Source organism: Dama dama, chromosome 11 (assembly GCF_033118175.1).
Source record: "Dama dama isolate Ldn47 chromosome 11, ASM3311817v1, whole genome shotgun sequence".
Taxonomy (NCBI): domain Eukaryota; kingdom Metazoa; phylum Chordata; class Mammalia; order Artiodactyla; family Cervidae; genus Dama; species Dama dama.
In genome coordinates, this window is record NC_083691.1 from 7,389,810 (window position 1) to 7,408,059 (window position 18,250).

General features: G+C 50.4%; 1 protein-coding gene across 3 annotated transcripts in view; it reads right to left on the minus strand.

The window, feature by feature from the left end:
- Window positions 1-540: 540 nt before the first annotated feature.
- NUP188 (nucleoporin 188) overlaps window positions 541-18,250 on the minus strand; it is a 42,173-nt gene continuing 24,463 nt past the window's right edge. The window contains exons 16-44 of one of the 3 annotated variants that reach the window (XM_061154443.1): window positions 16,830-16,982; window positions 16,515-16,641; window positions 16,218-16,305; window positions 16,046-16,122; window positions 15,230-15,344; window positions 13,757-13,877; window positions 13,579-13,645; window positions 12,774-12,902; window positions 12,327-12,466; window positions 11,406-11,512; window positions 10,207-10,413; window positions 9,920-10,089; window positions 9,328-9,397; window positions 8,867-8,934; window positions 8,239-8,434; window positions 6,529-6,606; window positions 6,150-6,235; window positions 5,820-5,965; window positions 5,408-5,589; window positions 4,268-4,468; window positions 4,028-4,120; window positions 3,492-3,650; window positions 3,098-3,235; window positions 2,410-2,484; window positions 2,085-2,318; window positions 1,848-1,979; window positions 1,541-1,614; window positions 1,268-1,397; window positions 541-1,149 (exon numbers count right to left, since the gene is read on the minus strand). In XM_061154443.1, the coding sequence (XP_061010426.1) occupies window positions 973-1,149; window positions 1,268-1,397; window positions 1,541-1,614; window positions 1,848-1,979; window positions 2,085-2,318; window positions 2,410-2,484; window positions 3,098-3,235; window positions 3,492-3,650; window positions 4,028-4,120; window positions 4,268-4,468; window positions 5,408-5,589; window positions 5,820-5,965; window positions 6,150-6,235; window positions 6,529-6,606; window positions 8,239-8,434; window positions 8,867-8,934; window positions 9,328-9,397; window positions 9,920-10,089; window positions 10,207-10,413; window positions 11,406-11,512; window positions 12,327-12,466; window positions 12,774-12,902; window positions 13,579-13,645; window positions 13,757-13,877; window positions 15,230-15,344; window positions 16,046-16,122; window positions 16,218-16,305; window positions 16,515-16,641; window positions 16,830-16,982 (3,740 nt within the window). In that variant the 3' untranslated portion in view covers window positions 541-972. Of the gene's footprint in view, window positions 1,150-1,267; window positions 1,398-1,540; window positions 1,615-1,847; window positions 1,980-2,084; window positions 2,319-2,409; window positions 2,485-3,097; window positions 3,236-3,491; window positions 3,651-4,027; window positions 4,121-4,267; window positions 4,472-5,407; window positions 5,590-5,819; window positions 5,966-6,149; window positions 6,236-6,528; window positions 6,607-8,238; window positions 8,435-8,866; window positions 8,935-9,327; window positions 9,398-9,919; window positions 10,090-10,206; window positions 10,414-11,405; window positions 11,513-12,326; window positions 12,467-12,773; window positions 12,903-13,578; window positions 13,646-13,756; window positions 13,878-15,229; window positions 15,345-16,045; window positions 16,123-16,217; window positions 16,306-16,514; window positions 16,642-16,829; window positions 16,983-18,250 lie in introns of all 3 variants that reach the window. The other 2 variants (XM_061154442.1, XM_061154444.1) reach the window with 2 other exon arrangements.

Below are 18,250 nucleotides of genomic sequence, written 5' to 3' on the forward strand. Positions count from 1 at the left end.
TGTGATTTACACTTGGGTAACTGACAGCTGCCAGTGCTTCCCAGGGATCCGGCATTGAGTGTAGCACGTGCACACATATTCTCATGTCATCCTCACAGACGAGGGAAGAAAACAGAGTCACCTCCTCGAGGTTCCGTAACTGGCAAGTGGCCACGCAGGGACTGTAGCCCAGGTCAGTCTAGTTCCCGAAACTTCCCAAGTGATAGCTTCGGTCCACAAGCCAGGTTTTAGATTGAGGCTTGCAACTGGGCCCAGAACTCTGATTAGGTCCCAAGGAGGCGAGAGGCCACCCCACCCAGGGCCTGAAGGGAGGGGAGGCACAGAGCTATAGACAGGAGGAGCAGGGCTTCAGGAAAGGCTCTAACCCAGTGATCAACTCAGCCAGCTGGTAAATGGGGTTGGGGGCCAAGACCTGGGTAGAAGGAAGACCCAAGCGTCCACCCAGTACCCCCCACTCCACTCTGGGCCCCTGGCCAAGGGAAGCAGAGCGATGCTCTGAGAGCTGGTTAATCCTTGGACTTGGAAGGTATACCCACACAGTTGTGTATAAACAGTATTTTAATATTTGTATAAATAGACCACAGTATTACCAAAAACTGCAAGAACAGAGTGTGGAAAACAGATTTTCAAACCCGTGCACACAGCCTCCTGGCTGCACGTGACTGGCTCCCCGCCTCTCCCCTGGCCAGGGTCAAGTGCTGTGGGGAATGCTTGAAGGAAGAGAATACACCTCTTTAGGGGCATTTTGAACGTGAAACTGTGAGTGCAGCAGACTCACGGCTCCCCACCCCTGCTGCTGACCTCTTGATCTGTTACAAAAATAACGCCGGGGCGGTGGCTGGAGTCGCGGCGACTCTGAGGAGGGTGCCGAGCTGCTCTCGGGCCCAGACAGGCCGTCTGCCAGCAGTACCCCCGCTCCCCAGGTCTGCCGTGCAGGCTGGTGCAGAGTGCAGGCGGCAGCAGGCCAGTGCCCTATCTTTGCACGTGTCGGACAAAGGCCTGCACCAGCTGGATCAGAGGCTCCTGACTCTCAGGGCTGACCTTGGAGAGAGAGGTGGACTTGCCCTGCGGCGAGGGAAGGACGCCAGCAGCAGGGGAGCTGGGGGCCCCCCGGCGGAAGTAGCGGGAGAGGCTGGAGAGGAGAGTGCTCTACAAAAGAAAAAGCCCCCGATGAGGCCCTGTGGCCCCCCTCTCAGGGCAGCCCCAGGCACTGGGGGGCTGGGACCTCTGGGTCATCCTGGCAGGCAGGGCCCTCCACCCCTCCTACCAACTCTGAGCTGAGCTCCTGCTTCATCCGCTGCTTGTCCCGGGGGTGCACAGCCGGGTCCCGGAGGTAACGCATCGCCTGGGAGATGAGCAGGTAGAAGCAGTTCTCCATGGTGAACATCAGGAGCGACCTGGGGGTGGGGTAGGGGGAGGCGGGCGGATGTGGGCACTGCTGCAGAGCCCACGTGGGCCGTGGCAGGAAGCGGGGATGCAGGAGAGCCGGCCCAAGACCACCCCAGCCCCCAACCAATGTCCAGAAGGAGGGCTTTCTCACTTCAGAGTTCTGGTCCCTTCCACTTGTGTGCTGAGCCCCACAGCCTGGGTGAGAGGCTCCTTTTTCTTGTCCAGCTGGAGGAAGAGAAACGGGGGTTTAAAAAAATAAGGTAGTAGTAACAACTCCAAGTCACTGAGACCTTCCCATCTCACAGGACCTACGCTAGGTGATTTTATCAGTTACTCGTTAACTGTCACTAGTTCTTACAGGTCAGCTCAGGCTGGGTACACAGGCCCAAACTGGTGGTTAGGCAGTGGAAAGCTGGGAGGAAGGCTTAGGGTGAGGGGCCAGACAATACCCGACTCACCTCTCCAAGCATGTTCAGGGCCACATTCACGGTGGCCAGAAGGGTCCCGAAAGAGGGGGCCCCTTCGGAGTCAAAGGTAGGAGTGGTGAAGCTCAGGGCAAACAGGAAGCTGTATTCAGCAAGGTCCAGGGACTGCAAAGCAAGACAAGACTGATGGAGGGCGAGACCCCCAGGCACCTCTGGGTGCAGAGCGGAGCCCTGGTGGCCCAGTGGAGGCTGGGGCGCGGGGCAGAGTACCTGATCCAGCAGGACCTGGCAGACATCGGGGGTGAAGCGGCGCAGGGCGGCCAGGGTCCTGCTGAGGATCCTCAGGAGGCCGTACTGGACGGTGCGCAAGGCCCGCTGCTCCGAGGCCTCTGTGTCGGGAGCGGGCTGCTTGGAGGAGGAGCAGGAGGGGGCAGCCGGGGCAGCTGTGGGTGGCCGCTGAGCTCGGGGGCCGACGGCCGAGGGGATGCCCTCCCCATTTTTGTTCTGGCAGGGAGAGGGGAGACAACAGAGAGCTGGAGCGCGGAGGAGTTGGGGCGAGGCCGCCCGCGGTGGGCCGCAGCGGGGGCTGGGTTACCTGCAGGTAGTGCTGCAGCATTTTGCGGCTGTGCAGGAGGGAGGTGCAGGCCTGGCACAGGTAGCCGAGGTTCACCTGCAGCGAACAGGGGAGGGTGAGGGGAATCTGCGGGGCGGCCCCAGCCAGCTGACCAGACCCACTCAGCGGGGCGCGACCGGAAACCACGCCCTTCTCCCGCGTCCCCCGCACCTCCCTGCGTCCTCCAGGCCCAAACCCCACAGCCACCAAGCACGCTCAACCAGACTTGGGTCAACAGATGCCTGGACGGTTTCCAAAACCCAGCTAGATACCAAGTACAGTATGAAGTCCTAAGTAAACAAATTAGATGGGGACAGTTTCCCCTCTTATAGAAGAAGAAAACGGTGAGAAGTGACCTGGCCAAGGTCACACAACCACAGGCCTGACTCCAGAGCCTGTGCTCCTTCCCCGCCTGCTCCTCCAGCTGGTCCCGTCTCAGTCCTGCACTAAGGGATGTGAATCAGGTTCTATGCCACAGAGCCCAGGTTTTCACCCTATAAGGCCGCACTGTGCTATGGAGGCAAAACTTCGCTGCAGAGGAAGCAAGGTGAACCCAAGCCTGTGCTACCTAAGAAAATGGCCACGTCCAGCAACAGGCCTGCCCTTCACGCCCTGCCCATTCTCCCTGAACCTGTCCCCAGATTCCCAAAAAGCTGGTCTCAGGCCCCACCTGGACATCCCGCATGAGCTGAGGCAGGTGGAAGTGCCACTCCTTCCTGAAGCTGGAGAGCTGCAGGAGGAAGCCCACAGTGTGGTCCGCCTCCTCCAGGCACGCCAGACTCTGCACCGTCCTCACAGCGTTGAGGCACTGGGGGGGACACAGGGAAGGGTGGGGTGACTCAGCCCTGCAGCGTCTGCTCCAGCCCTCCCGCAGGAAGGGGAGTCCTGGGCCCACAAACGCTGAGGTGACGGCGTGACAGGTGGCTGGATGAAGAGGCTTCTGCCTGAGCTGATCCCAGACCATTCCCCTTCCTCCGTGGGGCCTGTCGGCCAGCAGTCCTCCTGGCACCTCAGAAGTGGGGGCCCCCACACGCAGCCCTGAGCCCGCGCCGCGGCGGCCCCACCTGTAAGGTCCGCTCCTGGTGAACCCCCACGAAGTCCAGCGCCTCAGTCAGGAAGTTGTAGCGCAGGGTTTTGAGGAGCCGCTCCATCAGGGACATGGAGAGACGGTAGACACCAGGCCAAGAGGGGGCGTCCAGTGACTTCCGCGAGGCGCCAGGCGTCTGAGACACAAACGGCAGGCAGCATCACGGCACGGGCCCAGGAACCAGTTAACAGGGGCCTTGGGGCTTCCCTGCAACCCAGCAGCTAAGGAAGCCTGGCTCCTTCCAGGAGAAAAGCTCCTGGAAGGGGCGCCAGCAGGGTCAGAGGGAGCCCAAGGTCAGGCGTTACGCGGAAAGAGCACCAGATGGAGATACGAGAAGCCACAGCCCCAGGCTCAGGCTGGGCACTGACTGTGTGAGCTTCTCTGGCTAGCAGTCAGTGCCGGGCTGGGGAGGCCTCTGCATTCTCAGTGCCTTAACTAGGCCTCTCAAGAAAGCAACTTCTGGGCCCAGTGACAGCACCAAAGGGCCTGGGGAGGCGGGCCCCTGGCACTCACCTGCACTGTCCCGTTGCTGCTGAGCTGGTACACACTCAGGAGAGGCAAACAAATGCTCTGGGTGATGCCAGCTCCAGCCACGGCCGTGGCCCCCTGTGAGGAAAAGACGCAGGATGAAACGACGTTGTCATTGCGGCCGCCCACCCCAGGGCGGGGTGGGGTGCTCTCAAGCTGGGAGAACCCCGGGTGGCATCAGCACCCGCCAGCACAAGCCCAGCCACTCCTCCGCCTGCCGCCTACCTGCTGGGTGCGGGCCAGGGTGAGGAGCAGATGCAGCGCTGCCTCGGTGAAGTGCAGGTTCTGCTTCACGCGAAGGCTCACCTCCAGGGTGGTGAAGAGGGTCGGCAGGATGGGGAGCCGGCGGGTCACCTGCAGCCACGATTCCCCGTCCTCATCCACCTCACACAACTCCTTGGCCAGGTGCAGGCCCAGAACACAGACCTGCTGGGCCCAGGGGCAGAGACGGTGAGAGGGAAGGAGGCAGCGCCGGGGAAGAAGGAGAGGAACAGGTCACCCACGCCACGTGGGGTCAAAGTGAGCTCCCCTCTAACTGTACAATTGCGCTTACCTCCTAAATGATCCCTCCTTCTCTCCAGATCCTCTCTACTCCGTTCTTCAGCCCAGTGGCTTTTCACACTTAATGGCCATGAGCCTCCCAGAGTAACCCATACTGTGCTGCAGTATACGCATACTTACATGTTTTCATTAAAGAGTACCTACCTCTATCCCCTGCAAAACAAGCTATTTTCTTCTACATTTTATTCTACTTCATTTAGAAAATGCAGGTTATAATCAAATGAGCCAAGATCCATGAATAGGTCCTGACCCACAGCTTGAAAAACACTGTTCTATACTATTAATACATCTAGCAGGCTTTCTAACATACAAATCTCATCATTTTTCTCCCTTACTTAAAATCCTTACATGGTTTCCTGTTTCACTTAGCACCCAGAATAAAGATCCTGAAAAGGCTACTGGTCATCCAGCCCCCGGCTTTCCAGGCCTCAGTTGACCATGGCTCACACCACATGACTCTCTCCCACAGCTCAGCACATGCAGTTCTCGCCACCCAAATCCCCCTGCTCCCGTGGCCTGCCAGCTCTACCAATGCCCAGGTCACTGCTGAAAGGGTGCTTTCTCTCCGAATCCCTAGATGAGGTGAGAACCTCACAGGGCACACTCACTCTGTGTTTCCCCTCTGCAACACTTGCCACAGTGGAATTCTGACACACCTCTGCACAATCTGGTTTGTTAACTTTCCCTGTCAGGCTGTGACTGTGTTGTTCACTCACTACCCCGGGCCTGGCCCAGAGCAGGCAGCAGTTCACAACTGGGAATGCAAGTGGGCAGGACACACCGACTCCCAGGGCGCCCCCTCACCCCATCCCGCTGGTCCTTATGCCGGAGCCGGGAGCAGTCGTCAGTCTCCATGCTGTCCTTGTCTTCCGTGGCACTGCCTGCCGCCAGGCTGTGGCGGGTCTGGTCAAAAAGTGCGATCACCTCTTCCTGAAGGGTCTCGCAGACGTTCAGCACCAGCTGGGAGTACTGGGGGATGTCATTCACTGCAAAGGACACGGGAGGGGACTCTGTCACGCTACCCAACTCGTTCATCTGTCCCAGGCAGGCGGCTGAGAGCATAGGGTGCTAAGAGGAAGTGCGTCAGCCAGTGGGAGGGGAGGAGACAAAGAGCTTTCATGAAGACCAGAGTCCCAGGACTGAAAACTCAAGCTTCAGAGGAACAACCCCAGCTCTGACGCAGAGGAAGTTGCCCCTCACTCCCTCCCCCCCTCACCTCTCATCTCCTTCATCTGCAGCACCGTGATGAACGCCGAGAACACCTTGGCCTTGGTCTTCTCCATGAGCTGCTGGTCTGCCTGCAGCACTCCCTCCAGGATCTCCGTCAGGGGCCCGAGAATTTCATCCACAGACCCTAACTCTCTGGACACAGTGCAGAGTGGAGAGGGAGATGGAACACACCTCACAGAAAGACCACACACAGCCCGCTCCCTTCAGGATGCCCGTAGGGCAGCACGCCTCTCATCAGAGGTCTGCTTAAGTCCCGAAACCCAAGGTGGGGCCGGTGAGGAGGGTGGGAGAGGCTGTCCCTCCTGGTCAGGCTCACCTCTTCCACTGCCGGAGGAGAATAAGCAGCAGGGTGCACATCATGGAGCCGAGGCGGAGGCAGTTCACGGAGGCAGGGACAAGGAGCTGAGGGGGAGATGGCATAATCAGCATCCTAGGGGCTGACGCCCTGGGAAGCTGGGAGCACTGTACACAGGCCCCTGCGGCCCCAAGCCTCTCTCTCCTGGCAGCGCGCTCACAGGGATGGGCACGGGGAAGGGGCCAGGGGCTGGCCGGGCAGTAGCGGACTCTGCCTGGCACCACAGCCTTGGGTCACCTGAGTGATCTGACCACTTGCACGGCTACAAGCTTAGGAGCTGCTATTTGACTGCGGAGTCCATCTCCCTGGGAGGAACGGAAACTCTCCAAGACATACTTACTAACGCCTTGGTCCCCTCGAGCACGTCAAGAAAGAGCTGGCGACGTACTGCAGAGTCCGTCAGGTGCGTTATCTCCGCCTGCAAAGGGACAGGAAGGTCAGTGAGGAAAATTTCCCAGACTTCAGAAGCCAAGAAAGATGGGGTCCTCTGTCAGGCAACTGGTCACTGTCTCCTTGGTTAAAATGAGACTCAAGGGCCCTCATGTTTCCAGGTTCTGCTTAGCCATGGTCAGAACCAAGAAGCTCAGGTTCGTTCACCCCCTCCCCAAAAACATCCTTCCTCTGCTCAGACCTTTTGAGGCTTCCCAGTGCAACCCTTCTGGAAACACCAACCCCTCCACGAGGCCTGGGCAACCCTGAGGATCTGGTCCACCTGATTTTGGTATCATCCCCACTGTGCTCACTCAACTCCAACCCTACTGGCCCCCTTCCACCTCTGTGAAAAGGCTCAGCTCTTCCCACTTCTGGGCCTCTGCACTGTGACTCTGACTGCCCAGAGCATCATCTAGAAGCCTCCTCGCACACTCAGGCCTCAGTGTGAACAGTACCTCCTTAGAGGGCCTGACTACTCCTACCCTCCTTTAGCATTCCCTACCATAGCATCCGAGTTATTTCCTTCACCGTGAAATATCATAATCCCGAACTATATTCCTTTGTAAATTTGTTTACAATGTGCTTCTCTCATGGGCCACCCCACAAGAGATCAAAGACCGTATCTGTCCTATTCACTGCTGTATCCCAGTAGGCATTCCATTAATATCCATTAAATGGATGAAAAGATGATCAATATCCTAGACAAAACCAAAACAGGTTTCCTAGGGGAAAAGATGTTGGTGGGATTTTCAGAGCTGCAAATCAAGAACTGCTGCCCTGTTTGGACCTAAAGGTGACACATAAATTCCCCAGAGACGACTGAGCCTTTTGGTGTGTCTATAGTATCAGGGGTCCAAAACCACCATGTCACAGCCCACCTCCAAGGTGTGGACAGTCAGGCACTAGAGAACAAGTCGTGGAAGATATAAGAGTGTGCCTGGAACAAAGGGTATCTGTTAAGCTGAAGTTATAAAGTCAAGATCTTAATTTGGATTCCCTAGGGCAAAGCATGTCAATATCAAGTCCTTACTATACAGCAAGATGTTGTCAAAGCACACACAAAAGAAAAGCCAAGGAAAAATGCAAATTCTTCCCAAACATCAACGCGCTAAAAACCAATGCTCTGTAGACACACTGCAGAGACAATGGCCTCTGTTCTTTTTCTAAGAACACCAAGGAATACAGTTTCTAGAACCAACAAAAACCACTGTTCTCTAGAGGGTGCTGCTGCAGCCATTATAGCTACCTGCTGACCAGTCAACAAATATATTTACCCAGCGTCCCCAGGGCACACAGTTGAGAGGCAATTATCCATGTGCACAAGAGGTGGATGACGGAAGGGGTCCCCAAGACCTAGCTAGGTCCACAAAGTTAGCTACAGGAGGCTTTTATGAACATCTGAAGGGATTTAAATAATGCCTTCTCTGCACTTTCCTTAAGGGCCCCTTGCTGGCCAAAAAGCCTTCAAGCACCCCACATTTGGCACAGAACCTGTTACATTTTAGCTCTTAGAGAAAAACCGTGATCATTCTTTAGCCCAAGGGGCTGTATCTGCTAAGCATCCCAGCATATCGCTGCTAGGATACCAAAGCCAAAACTCGCCCCAGGAGGTTCTTACGTGACTGGTGGCGATGATGAGAAACATCCTCCAGGCGGAGACCAGCATCTGACACTCCACCAGGGAGGTGCAGCTGGTGCCCTCGGTGTCAGCCATGTGAGCTGCCAAGGACTTGACGTACCCCGACCAGTAGGCAAAGCGCTTCTCGCTGGAAAATTTCTTGAGTGTATCTTTTAATGACTGGTCTAATGAGCCCCTAGGGTGTCGGGAAAAAAATAAGACCTACAGTTAGGTTTGAAAAGCAGATGGGAGTGTGATGGGCACTGACCCTTGTTGAGGCAGAGAAAGCAACCTCACATGGGCTTAAAGGCAGACGGCTCCGGATCAGCTCCAGTGTGTGGGGCTCACACTTCTTGCTCAACATAATGGGTTAGGCTGAGGCCTTTTCCAGGGTTCCTTCTCCATAAAATCCCGAGCACAAGGAGTTTGCTTCACAATCACTCTTTCTGACAATCATAAATGCCATCAATGGACTGGCCAGGGACATGGATCGGTGGCCCTCCAGAAATGGCTCCAAACCAGCTCTCTCCTCTGCCTGGGATCATACAGCCACGCCCTCAGCAGTAGACTCCATGGGTCCCCCCGCCACAAACCTCTGATTAAAGTCTCAAAAGGGGAAAGGACTCACTTAACTACATAGTATATCTCCAAGCAAATTATCTTCATGATTAGGGCACAGGTTTCCAGGATGCTGGGCTGCGGAGGGGGAGAGCACAGAGTCGTGAGAACCTCTCCCCTGGGGCCCCTCCCTCCCATGTGGGACAGAGCAGGGACCGGCACCAGCAAACAAGCAAGCACATTCCCTAGAGAGTGGGCATCTAACTTGCAAGAGCAGAAGTGTCAGGTCCACAGTGTCTCCAAGTGAGTGGGGACCAGAGAGCCACCAAGAGAGCAGGGCATGCCACCCTCCTTCCCAAAAGCAAGACCTCAAAGGAGAGGAGACAGATGCTTCTCTGAGAAAGAAGTTTCAGGTGAAGAAAACGTGCTGGTCGTTTAGTCAGATGGGGGTAGACATTTTCCACAGCCCAGTCTCAGCCCAGCCTTCACTCCCAGGGCCTCTCCGCCACTGTCCCTCCTTTCACCACTCACCTCAGATGTTTCCGAGGGAGGAGAAAGTGTACCAAATAGCGGACTCGTTAGATTCTCCCAAAACTTGGGTCTGAAAAGAAAATACATGTCAGAAATCACACTTTCTCTCACACAGCCCTTTTCCTCCTCTTTCCACCTCCCCTTGGTGGTCACCTCTCCACAGTTTCTCAGTTCCAACCCTAACATCTGCGGCACCTGTTACAGGAACAGGTCACCTGTTCCTATCATAATACATAAACAGAAAGGGGTTCCATGGACAAAAGAGGGACCCAGAGTAAAGTGTGTTCCATTCAGTTAAACGGCTCGAGCAAGTCACCCTCATCTGACTCTACTGTTCCTTGTGAACAATGGCTTTGGGGGTTGGCAGAAAGCGGGAACTTGAAAGGTGGGAACTCTAAGGTAAACACATCAGAGTAAAGATTACACCTGCTAGGTCAGTTTTAAAAAGAGAGTAACTCCCACACAATGATGCAAGCATGAAGCACCTTTAAGCATGACCTCTCACAACCAACCTCCCAGAATGACTGGCCCCTCATCTTACAGATAAGGACACGCACTCCGGAGACGAAGTCATTTCTGGAGTCAGACTCACTTGGTTCTGAGGACCAGCATGGCACTGTCCCGCCGGTCCTGCCACAGGGCGTGCAAAAAGGCGATAGCCGCCCGGTGCAGCAGTGGGGGGCACCAATAGCGGTCCTGCTGCTGGGAACCGATCAGCTCCAGCACTGCATGGAGACAGCTCCACACCCCGAGGCTGAATTCCTGCAGAGGGACAGTGAGAGCTCAGGCCCACAGCTTCCACCCACAGCCAGACCCGCGGAGTCCAGCACCCACCTCCCAGAGGGCCATCTCCCAGCTTCAACCAAGGTGCAGGCTCACCTTGGAGCCATCGCTGCCATCCTTCACCTCCAGATTCAGAAATAGTTCAATGAGGCCTGGCTGCGTCTCTACGGCAACCGTGAGGAATTCCAGAATCATGACTTTGATGCGCATATCCTCAATCTTGCTCTGCAGTCGGGTCAGGAAGGCGTCTCGGATGGCAGCTGCATCACTGCCCAGGCAGGCATACACTGACATGGGGGCCACCTGGGGGAGACCGGGACATACAGGTAGAGCTCCACCTCCAGAAAAACCGCAACAGGCTGAAGAACTCTTGGGAATTGCCAGAGAGGGCAACGTCCAGATGGACAGGTCTGGCGGAAAGGGACATCACACCAAACTACAGCAAAAGATGCACCATGATTCCCAGAGAAAATAGTAATCAACATAAAAAGATGCATAACCTCTCTTACGGTTAAATAAACGTAAAGATTTTTTTAAAAAGATAACACTGATTTGCCTATTAGATTAGCAAAGATTAAAAAACTGGTGAAGTCACTGCAGCAAGGATACGAGACTTAGGTTTTAGGAGTATAAACTGTTACATCCTTTCTGGAGGCTAATTTCAAAATATCTAATAAAAATTTAAATGTTCATTAACATCTAACTAATTTTTATGAATTGTAAACAAAAGTTTACAGAGTTCTGTGGATAGGAATGTTCACTACAGCACTATTTAACAGTAAGACAGAAAATAGCCTAAATAAATTAGGACCCATCCATGCTATGGCATACCATACAAGCATCAGAGAATGAGGTGGATCCCAATGTGCCCACATGGCAAGGCTGCAGGATATGATGTTAAGTGAAGAAAGCTAGTCACAAAACAGTATGTATCATGGAATTCTGCTTTTGAAAAGAACAAAAGCTCACACTAAACATCCTTTAATATATAAGCATGGATAATAACAAACCTGGAGCAATGCGTACCAATCTGTTCACAGGAATTCTTAGAATAAGGAGATATTAGAGGAGACCTTAATTTTCTGTAAAAGTTTATCTGTAACATTTAAATAAATATTTTAAAATGAGTATGTATGTCTTTTATAATCAGGAAAAAAAAAAGTGTGTGTGAGTGAGTGTATGTCTATGGCTACATCACTTTAAAAGTCCAAGTCAGTTACATCTCTTAGAAGAAAGACTGTTCTCAAGCACAAAGTCAGTTTTCTAGGGCTTTGACTTATTAGGTGGGATCCTACCGTGGCCAGACGTTTTAGCAGCTGGATGGCAAGACGAGGCAGAGCTGGGTCGTGTTTGTGATAGATGTATTTGGCAAGAACAGCAATAAGGTTGTTCCCATGGGCACCTGAAGAAGTACAGGAAATAGTTCAGACACCCAAGTTTGCCTAATTCAAGATCTTAGGAGAGGTTTCTGTTCAGAAAGCTCACATACATGAAGGAATTTACTCTCGACTACTTGGAGGGCCCAAGCAATGCAGGTGGCCCTGTCATTCTCTTTCTTCGGTAGCCAAGGAGACAGGCAGGATTGGGGGTAAATAGCTCAATCCAATACATTACGAGCAGAATTAGATATTTTTAAAAAAACAGTCTTTTAACAAACAGGTTAGAAAAAAGACATCACATTATATATAACATGGCACTAAATGCAAAAAATCATAAAAATCCCCAAATGATATAGCTAGAAAAGGTCATAGATATTGTCCAAATGCCTACTTGAAAATGAGGAAACCAGGTCCCAAAGAGATTAAATGAGTAGTTTAAAGCCAAAGAGTAATAACAGTCAACACTAACTAGGTACCAAGTTTTACAGGTAGTAATTGAAAGTTCATTATGATCTTACAAGGTAGATACTGTGACTATCCCCATTTTATAGACGAGAAATCTGAGGCACAGTTGTTAAAATAAGGTGCCCAACCAAGGTCAAAGCTGGTTGGAGCCAGAATTTTAACCAAGATACCCTGAACATGTATTCTTTACTATTATTCTATCACCACTAGGAGGCAGACATCAAGTATGATACAGTCTTATTTCTAACTCCAGCTGGCGATCATTACCAAATTTCCTCAAAGAGTTCATCAGAAAATACTGTTGACCTAAAACACAGCCTGCAGTATGTATTTATGGGCAGAAATGCTGCTGATTAGAAGAAAAATACATACCATGCTGTGTGAGAGCCTGTTCCAGAGGGGACACCACATTAGAAGGCGGTTTCAGCCGGATGACATTGTTGGTGACGGAGAATGCCAGTTTCACTGTCTTGATCAGCAGTTGGCCCTGGCCCTGGCCCTCTGCCCCATCGCTAGGGTGCCAAATGGAAACCAAAGTTGATTCAGACAACATGACTTCATTCGCAACACATGTGCTCTCATGAATTAGATTCCAACAACAATCCCAGAATTCAACAGCTTCTTTTAGAGGCCCCAGTCCAAACTAAGACAGAGGAGGCACAATCAACTCCCTTTGCTATGTGCCAGTCTACACAGCAGCTAGTAGGTTATACAAAGGCTACATCCTAGGAAGAACAAGACTATCTTTCTTAAACTCCAGTTTTTACAACATGCAGGCACGATAAAGATACATGGGGGAAAGTGGACAGGAAGGCCTACCTGCGGGGCTGAGCAGCCATGACCATGTCGATGGTGTCCACACCGATGCCCATGATATTGATCACTGTCTGTCCTGCTTCTGTGTAGGCCAAGCTGCAGATGCAGAGAGACTGCAGGCTGGGGGTGTGACTGGAAGACAGACACATTCCGAGTTACCGGGGAGCCATCAATTTTATTACTAGAAGTAAAGGATATTGTCCTAATCTAACCAACTGGACATCAGTGATACAAATCAGCTCTCTGCCAGAGGAAGCCACTCTGATTCCTTTCCTTAAACAGACCCTGAGAAACCATCTAAATATCCATCGATTAATGAAAATGCTTACTGAAACGAATCACCATTAATCCATAGAGTGGAATGCATGGAACCACTAAAACAAGACAGATCTGTATGTAGTGGCATGGAAATACAGTTACAGAAGATTAAGTACAAGCAGAGGAAAAAAAACCTAGAAGATACATGTTAACTTGTTAATAGCCATCTCTGGGAAATAGGTTTATGAAGGGCATCTTGCCCTATTTCTCTATGAACATACACAGCTTTTGTAAAGATCATAAAAAGCACGTGTATAATTTCACTGGGAACAACCTTGTTTCCACTTCATTTGCTCTTCTCTCTTCAGAGGGATAAAGGAGAAAAAGGCTGGTGGAAAGCAAATCAGAACCCCAAGAACACTGAACTCTGGGCCCAACCAAACTGAGTTCTCTGGAAGAACGAGCCAGCTGTGCATAGCAGAAGCCCGAGTCTTCCCTTGCCGAGTGGCAGCATCTCAAAGTACCAAGCGCTAGAAATCTCCCCTCCTACCTGCTGTGTAGGTCTGTCTCATGGCACAGGTTCAGTATTGAATGAATCAGCTCCAGGATCAGGCAACCTGGACTCCAGAAAAGACATAGGAGTGATGTGACCTCATGTAATGACCCTTATCCCAAGAAAGAAAGATGTCCAGGGAGCCTCCCATCTTTGCTGCCCACGTTCTCCTTACCAATCTGTTCTCTCACACCATGGGAGTTGTAGCGCCACTTGTGGTAACTTGGCAGCATCTCCTTCAGCACAAACATGACACAAGGCACCAGCCCTTGGCTCTGGGTACTACCAAGCTGCCCCTATAAGAAACCTTGCCGTGAGGGCATATGCCACTTAAGGATAAGTCACTTTATCACTAGAGATTTGACTCCAAGACCACAGACCCAACATAAATCTGGGCAAACCTTGGCTATGGGGGGGGGGGGGGGGGCAGGGCGAAAAACAACAAACATCAGAATACTCTAGTTCAACTGAATCCAAGTCATAGGCTTCCCTAGAATAGAGAAAGGGACTAAAAAGACAATGTGACAGTATCATAAAAGGCACTTATAAGAAAGAGAAAGATGAAGGCTAAACCTGAGCAGGAGAGAGGTCCATCTTAAACACAGAGGATACAAGATTGTTGACAATGGAAAAATCCAGGTTTACTGTCATGATCACCAAACACCCTCTAAATTCTATCCCATCACTCAAATATCAGAAAGGAGATCTGATATTCAAAATTCTTTGTCCTAATATTACTTGTTACCGTCAGCTTCCTTATCTTAAAAGTGAGATTTCTTTATATAAACATATCTACTTCCCTATCTCTACACAGAACCGTTTCTGTTTAAGCGTTCATTGACTGATTCTTGCAAGCAGCACACATGCTGAGCATTCTTCATGTGGGGCCCTCTCAACTCCGCGAGGTAGAGATCATTTATCTCACCAGTTCAGAGAGGTGCTAAGAAATTTAATACTTGTCCAAGGTCATACAGCTATTCAGTGGTCAACCTGAAAGGTAAACCTAATTTTGACCCCCAAATCCATGCTACACAAGTATTTTTCAACCAGAGCTGTGATTCATTACTGGACTGTGAGATCAGCTTGTCAGAAAACATCAGAGCGCACCTTGCATAGGACAAGCTGTATCACACTGTGCAACTACACTTTCTGTGTGCTTAGTCGCTCGGTCGTTTCCGATTCTTGCGACCCCATAGACTAGCCTGCTAGGCTCCTCTGTCCATGGGATTCGCCAGGCAAGAATGCTGGAGTGGGTTGCCGTTCACTTCTCCAGGGGATCTTCCCAACCCAGGAATCAAACCTGGGTCTTCTGCATCGCAGGCACATTCTTTACTGACTAAGCGATGCGGGAAGCCCCAACTCCACTTTAGAGGTAAACATATGATGTAAATACTGGGACATGATGACATATTACCCTGGGCTTTGTCAGAAATAATGTTATGAAGTCACTGCATTATGCTGTACGGACTCTGATTATTAAATAAGTTAACAAAGATGAAGCATCTACTATCAAGTCACACAACAGTCAGGACACAGAGACTGCTATCACTGTAACTTCAGGACAACTGTTAAACGCCTGCAAACAAATGACTACAGTAGCAGGACATAGGAAAACTATTTCAGATGCTTCTATCTGATGAGATCTTACCTTGACAAGAGTGGTGATCAAGCGCAGAAAGGCAATAGTGACCCCATACTCGCCCTGGGGCTGTTCACTATTCATCAAGAGGTTTCCATACCCACCAGCATTCATCCCCTCAGCACTGGGAAAACACAGAGGAACAAAGGGGAAAAAACAATGGGAGGCTTTCAATAAACTATAATCTCAATTTCAATAAACTATAATAATTCCTGTTATTGCCTCAATGACTTGGGCATAAAATGGAAAAGCTCTGCAAAGGCTACTTATTAACCAGGGGAAGCATTAAGGACTTTACTGATATACAATCTCTAAAGTGAAAAATCAAATAAACATGAAGCAAGCATGTTTGCTTTATAAGCAAGAGAGAGCAAGGAGAGGATGCTCACAGGTAGTAAGATGGAGCCTGTGTATTAATAACTGGTCCATCAGCCAGCTTGCATGGCCATGAAACACAGAAAAGTAGAGTGACCTCTGCTTAAAAAGGGGAAGTTGAGCCTCTGGATCCAGACACCCCTGGATTCTCTAGACTAGAAAGTTAACTTCCACATATCTAAGGTGGTTGCTGTTGGGTGAGAAATACCTCTCTCCCTCAGCTTTAAAGACTGTGAGCCATCAGTGCTCACCTAAGGAAAGAGCCTCTGTGCCCCAAGTCCCATCACCTCCTTCGCCTCATCCTGACTCATTTCTGGTGAGAGGACTGAAAAGGCAAGCAGCAGAATACACAGGCACAGAGAAGCACCTTTAAAACCAATGAAGCTAGCTGAGATCTGAAATGTAAGGGACACTCCCCGGGAGTACACTCTACCCCAAGACCTGGCTCACCTGATCATCTGACTCATGTTGGAGACCTGGTGAGCCACGAAAGGCAAGAAGCCTGTGTGAAGAAGATCAGTCCAGACCTGGGGAGGGAAAAAAAGAGTCGAGTGTCTGTGGTGGGTCTTCAGCTATACGCCGCAAGTGACATTTTTTGGCTGTTAGGAAGACTGTGTCTCACCTTTGCTGGGTTCCGGGCAGCCAAAACGGTCAAGCAATTGACACAAGAAGCAATGACATCCACAGGTGGGGAGATCACTGTTGTTAACCTGGTTGGAGAACAACGCACTGTACTCAGTAAAATGAATAAAATGACTTGTTCCATCACAAACATTTTCCAGTCCTCTCTCCCCAGGTCCCTCCTGGCAGCAGGGAATGAAAACAGGAAATCCCTCTGCGGTAGACAGACATCACACCAGGGCTTCCCACTGTGGGCTGCGTGTGGCCTCTGACCCAGTGGGAGGGACCAGATACTGACCTTTGCAGCAGCATGTAGATGCGGGACGTGATGGGCAGGAGGCAGTCTGCTATTGACAGGTCTGTACTGATGACCTTATGGACGAGGTCGATGATGGGTTTGACCCGCTGGCAATGCTGAATCACATCTGGGGGGGAAAAGTTGTGATCTCAATGAAAACAACTCCTTTAAGATCACTGAATAGTCTCTGAGACCCAGATAAATTATGCTAATCACAACCTGGAAGGTTCTGAATCTTGAAAGTCTCTGTCTTCCAAATCCTCTAACCATGTCCGTTTCTCTTCCCACAGCAACCGCTCTCCGAGCTGAGCTCACCTGCGGTGGAGACGACATGCAGCAGCATCTCAATCTCGCAGGTGAAGAGGGTCCAGCTGCTGTAGGAGTACTCCCAGCGCACCAGGTAGGCCCTGTCGTCCAGCACCACTTGGCCCACAGTGCCCTGAGGTATGCGAAGGTTGGTCTGACCCCCTAAAGAAGGAAGAGAAATTATCTAATAGGAAGAGGAGATTCCCGTGACAGACGGCTATGTCTAATCCCACAGAGATGTACAGACTCTCTTATTAGTACCCACTATTGTTATAGCTTTTTGCATTAAAAAGAAACAAAAACAAAAACTCTCACTGTCATAGGGGAAGTGAGTCTTCCCATGTGTCTGAAAAACAATCGAGTGCAGAGTGGTTCTCCACTCACATGATGACTACAGGAAGACCACCTTACAGGACAGCAGGTGCCTGGGTCACCGGGTAAGTCACTAAGGATGCAGACACTAGAAGAGTAAGGCTGTGCCTTCCACATTTTCTTCCTTGAGCACGTGGAATATACAAGAGCTTACAACTATTAAGAGGCTACTCTAACACGCTGCCAGCAGGAAAGGAAATTGCTGTTTTTCTACAACTTAATTCGACACAATCCATTCAAAAATTTTCTACAATTTTTCTCAAGTTGTGGTAAAAAAAAAAATACATAAAATTTACCATTTTAACCATTTCTAAGTTGTCAGGCCAGTGGCATTACATACATTCACATGGTTACCTTCACTACCATCAACTCAAAGATCTGTTTTTATCATGCAAATCTGAAATTCTGTCCCCATTAACCTGTAATCTCCATTATCCCAGCCCCCAGCCCCTGTCAACCACCATTCTATGTTCTGTCACTATAAATCTAACTACTCTAAGTACCTCGTATGCATTAAATCATACAGTATTTATCCTTTCTGGACTCTTCTACTTCATTTAGTATCATGTTTTCAAGGTTCACCCATGTTATATATAGCACGTGTCAGAATTCCTTTTCTCTTTAAGGCTGAATAATATTCCAAATTTTGGCTGTAAGAAAACTTGGTGTCTTACCTACATATACTGCATTTTAGAAAATCCATTTCATCTGTCAGTGAACATGTATTTAAAATTTTTATTACATATACCCTTTCACCCAGCAATCCCACTTTAGGGATACTATGTACTAAAAAGTAAAAGCACCAGGATATAAAGGTGTATGTCCCCAGAGAAGCACTGTTTGTAGTGGCAAAAACCTGACATAGCCTAAATGTCCTCTAAAAGGTGAAAGATAAAAAAATATGAAACATCAAGAATAATTATACAGTTATTAAAAAGAATGAGTCAGATCTACATGTAATAAAATCAATTTGCAGAATGAATCTGTGAGAGAATACAGCAATGTGTAAAAGGACACACACCAAACTCGTAACATTAATTACCCGATAGAGACAGGTC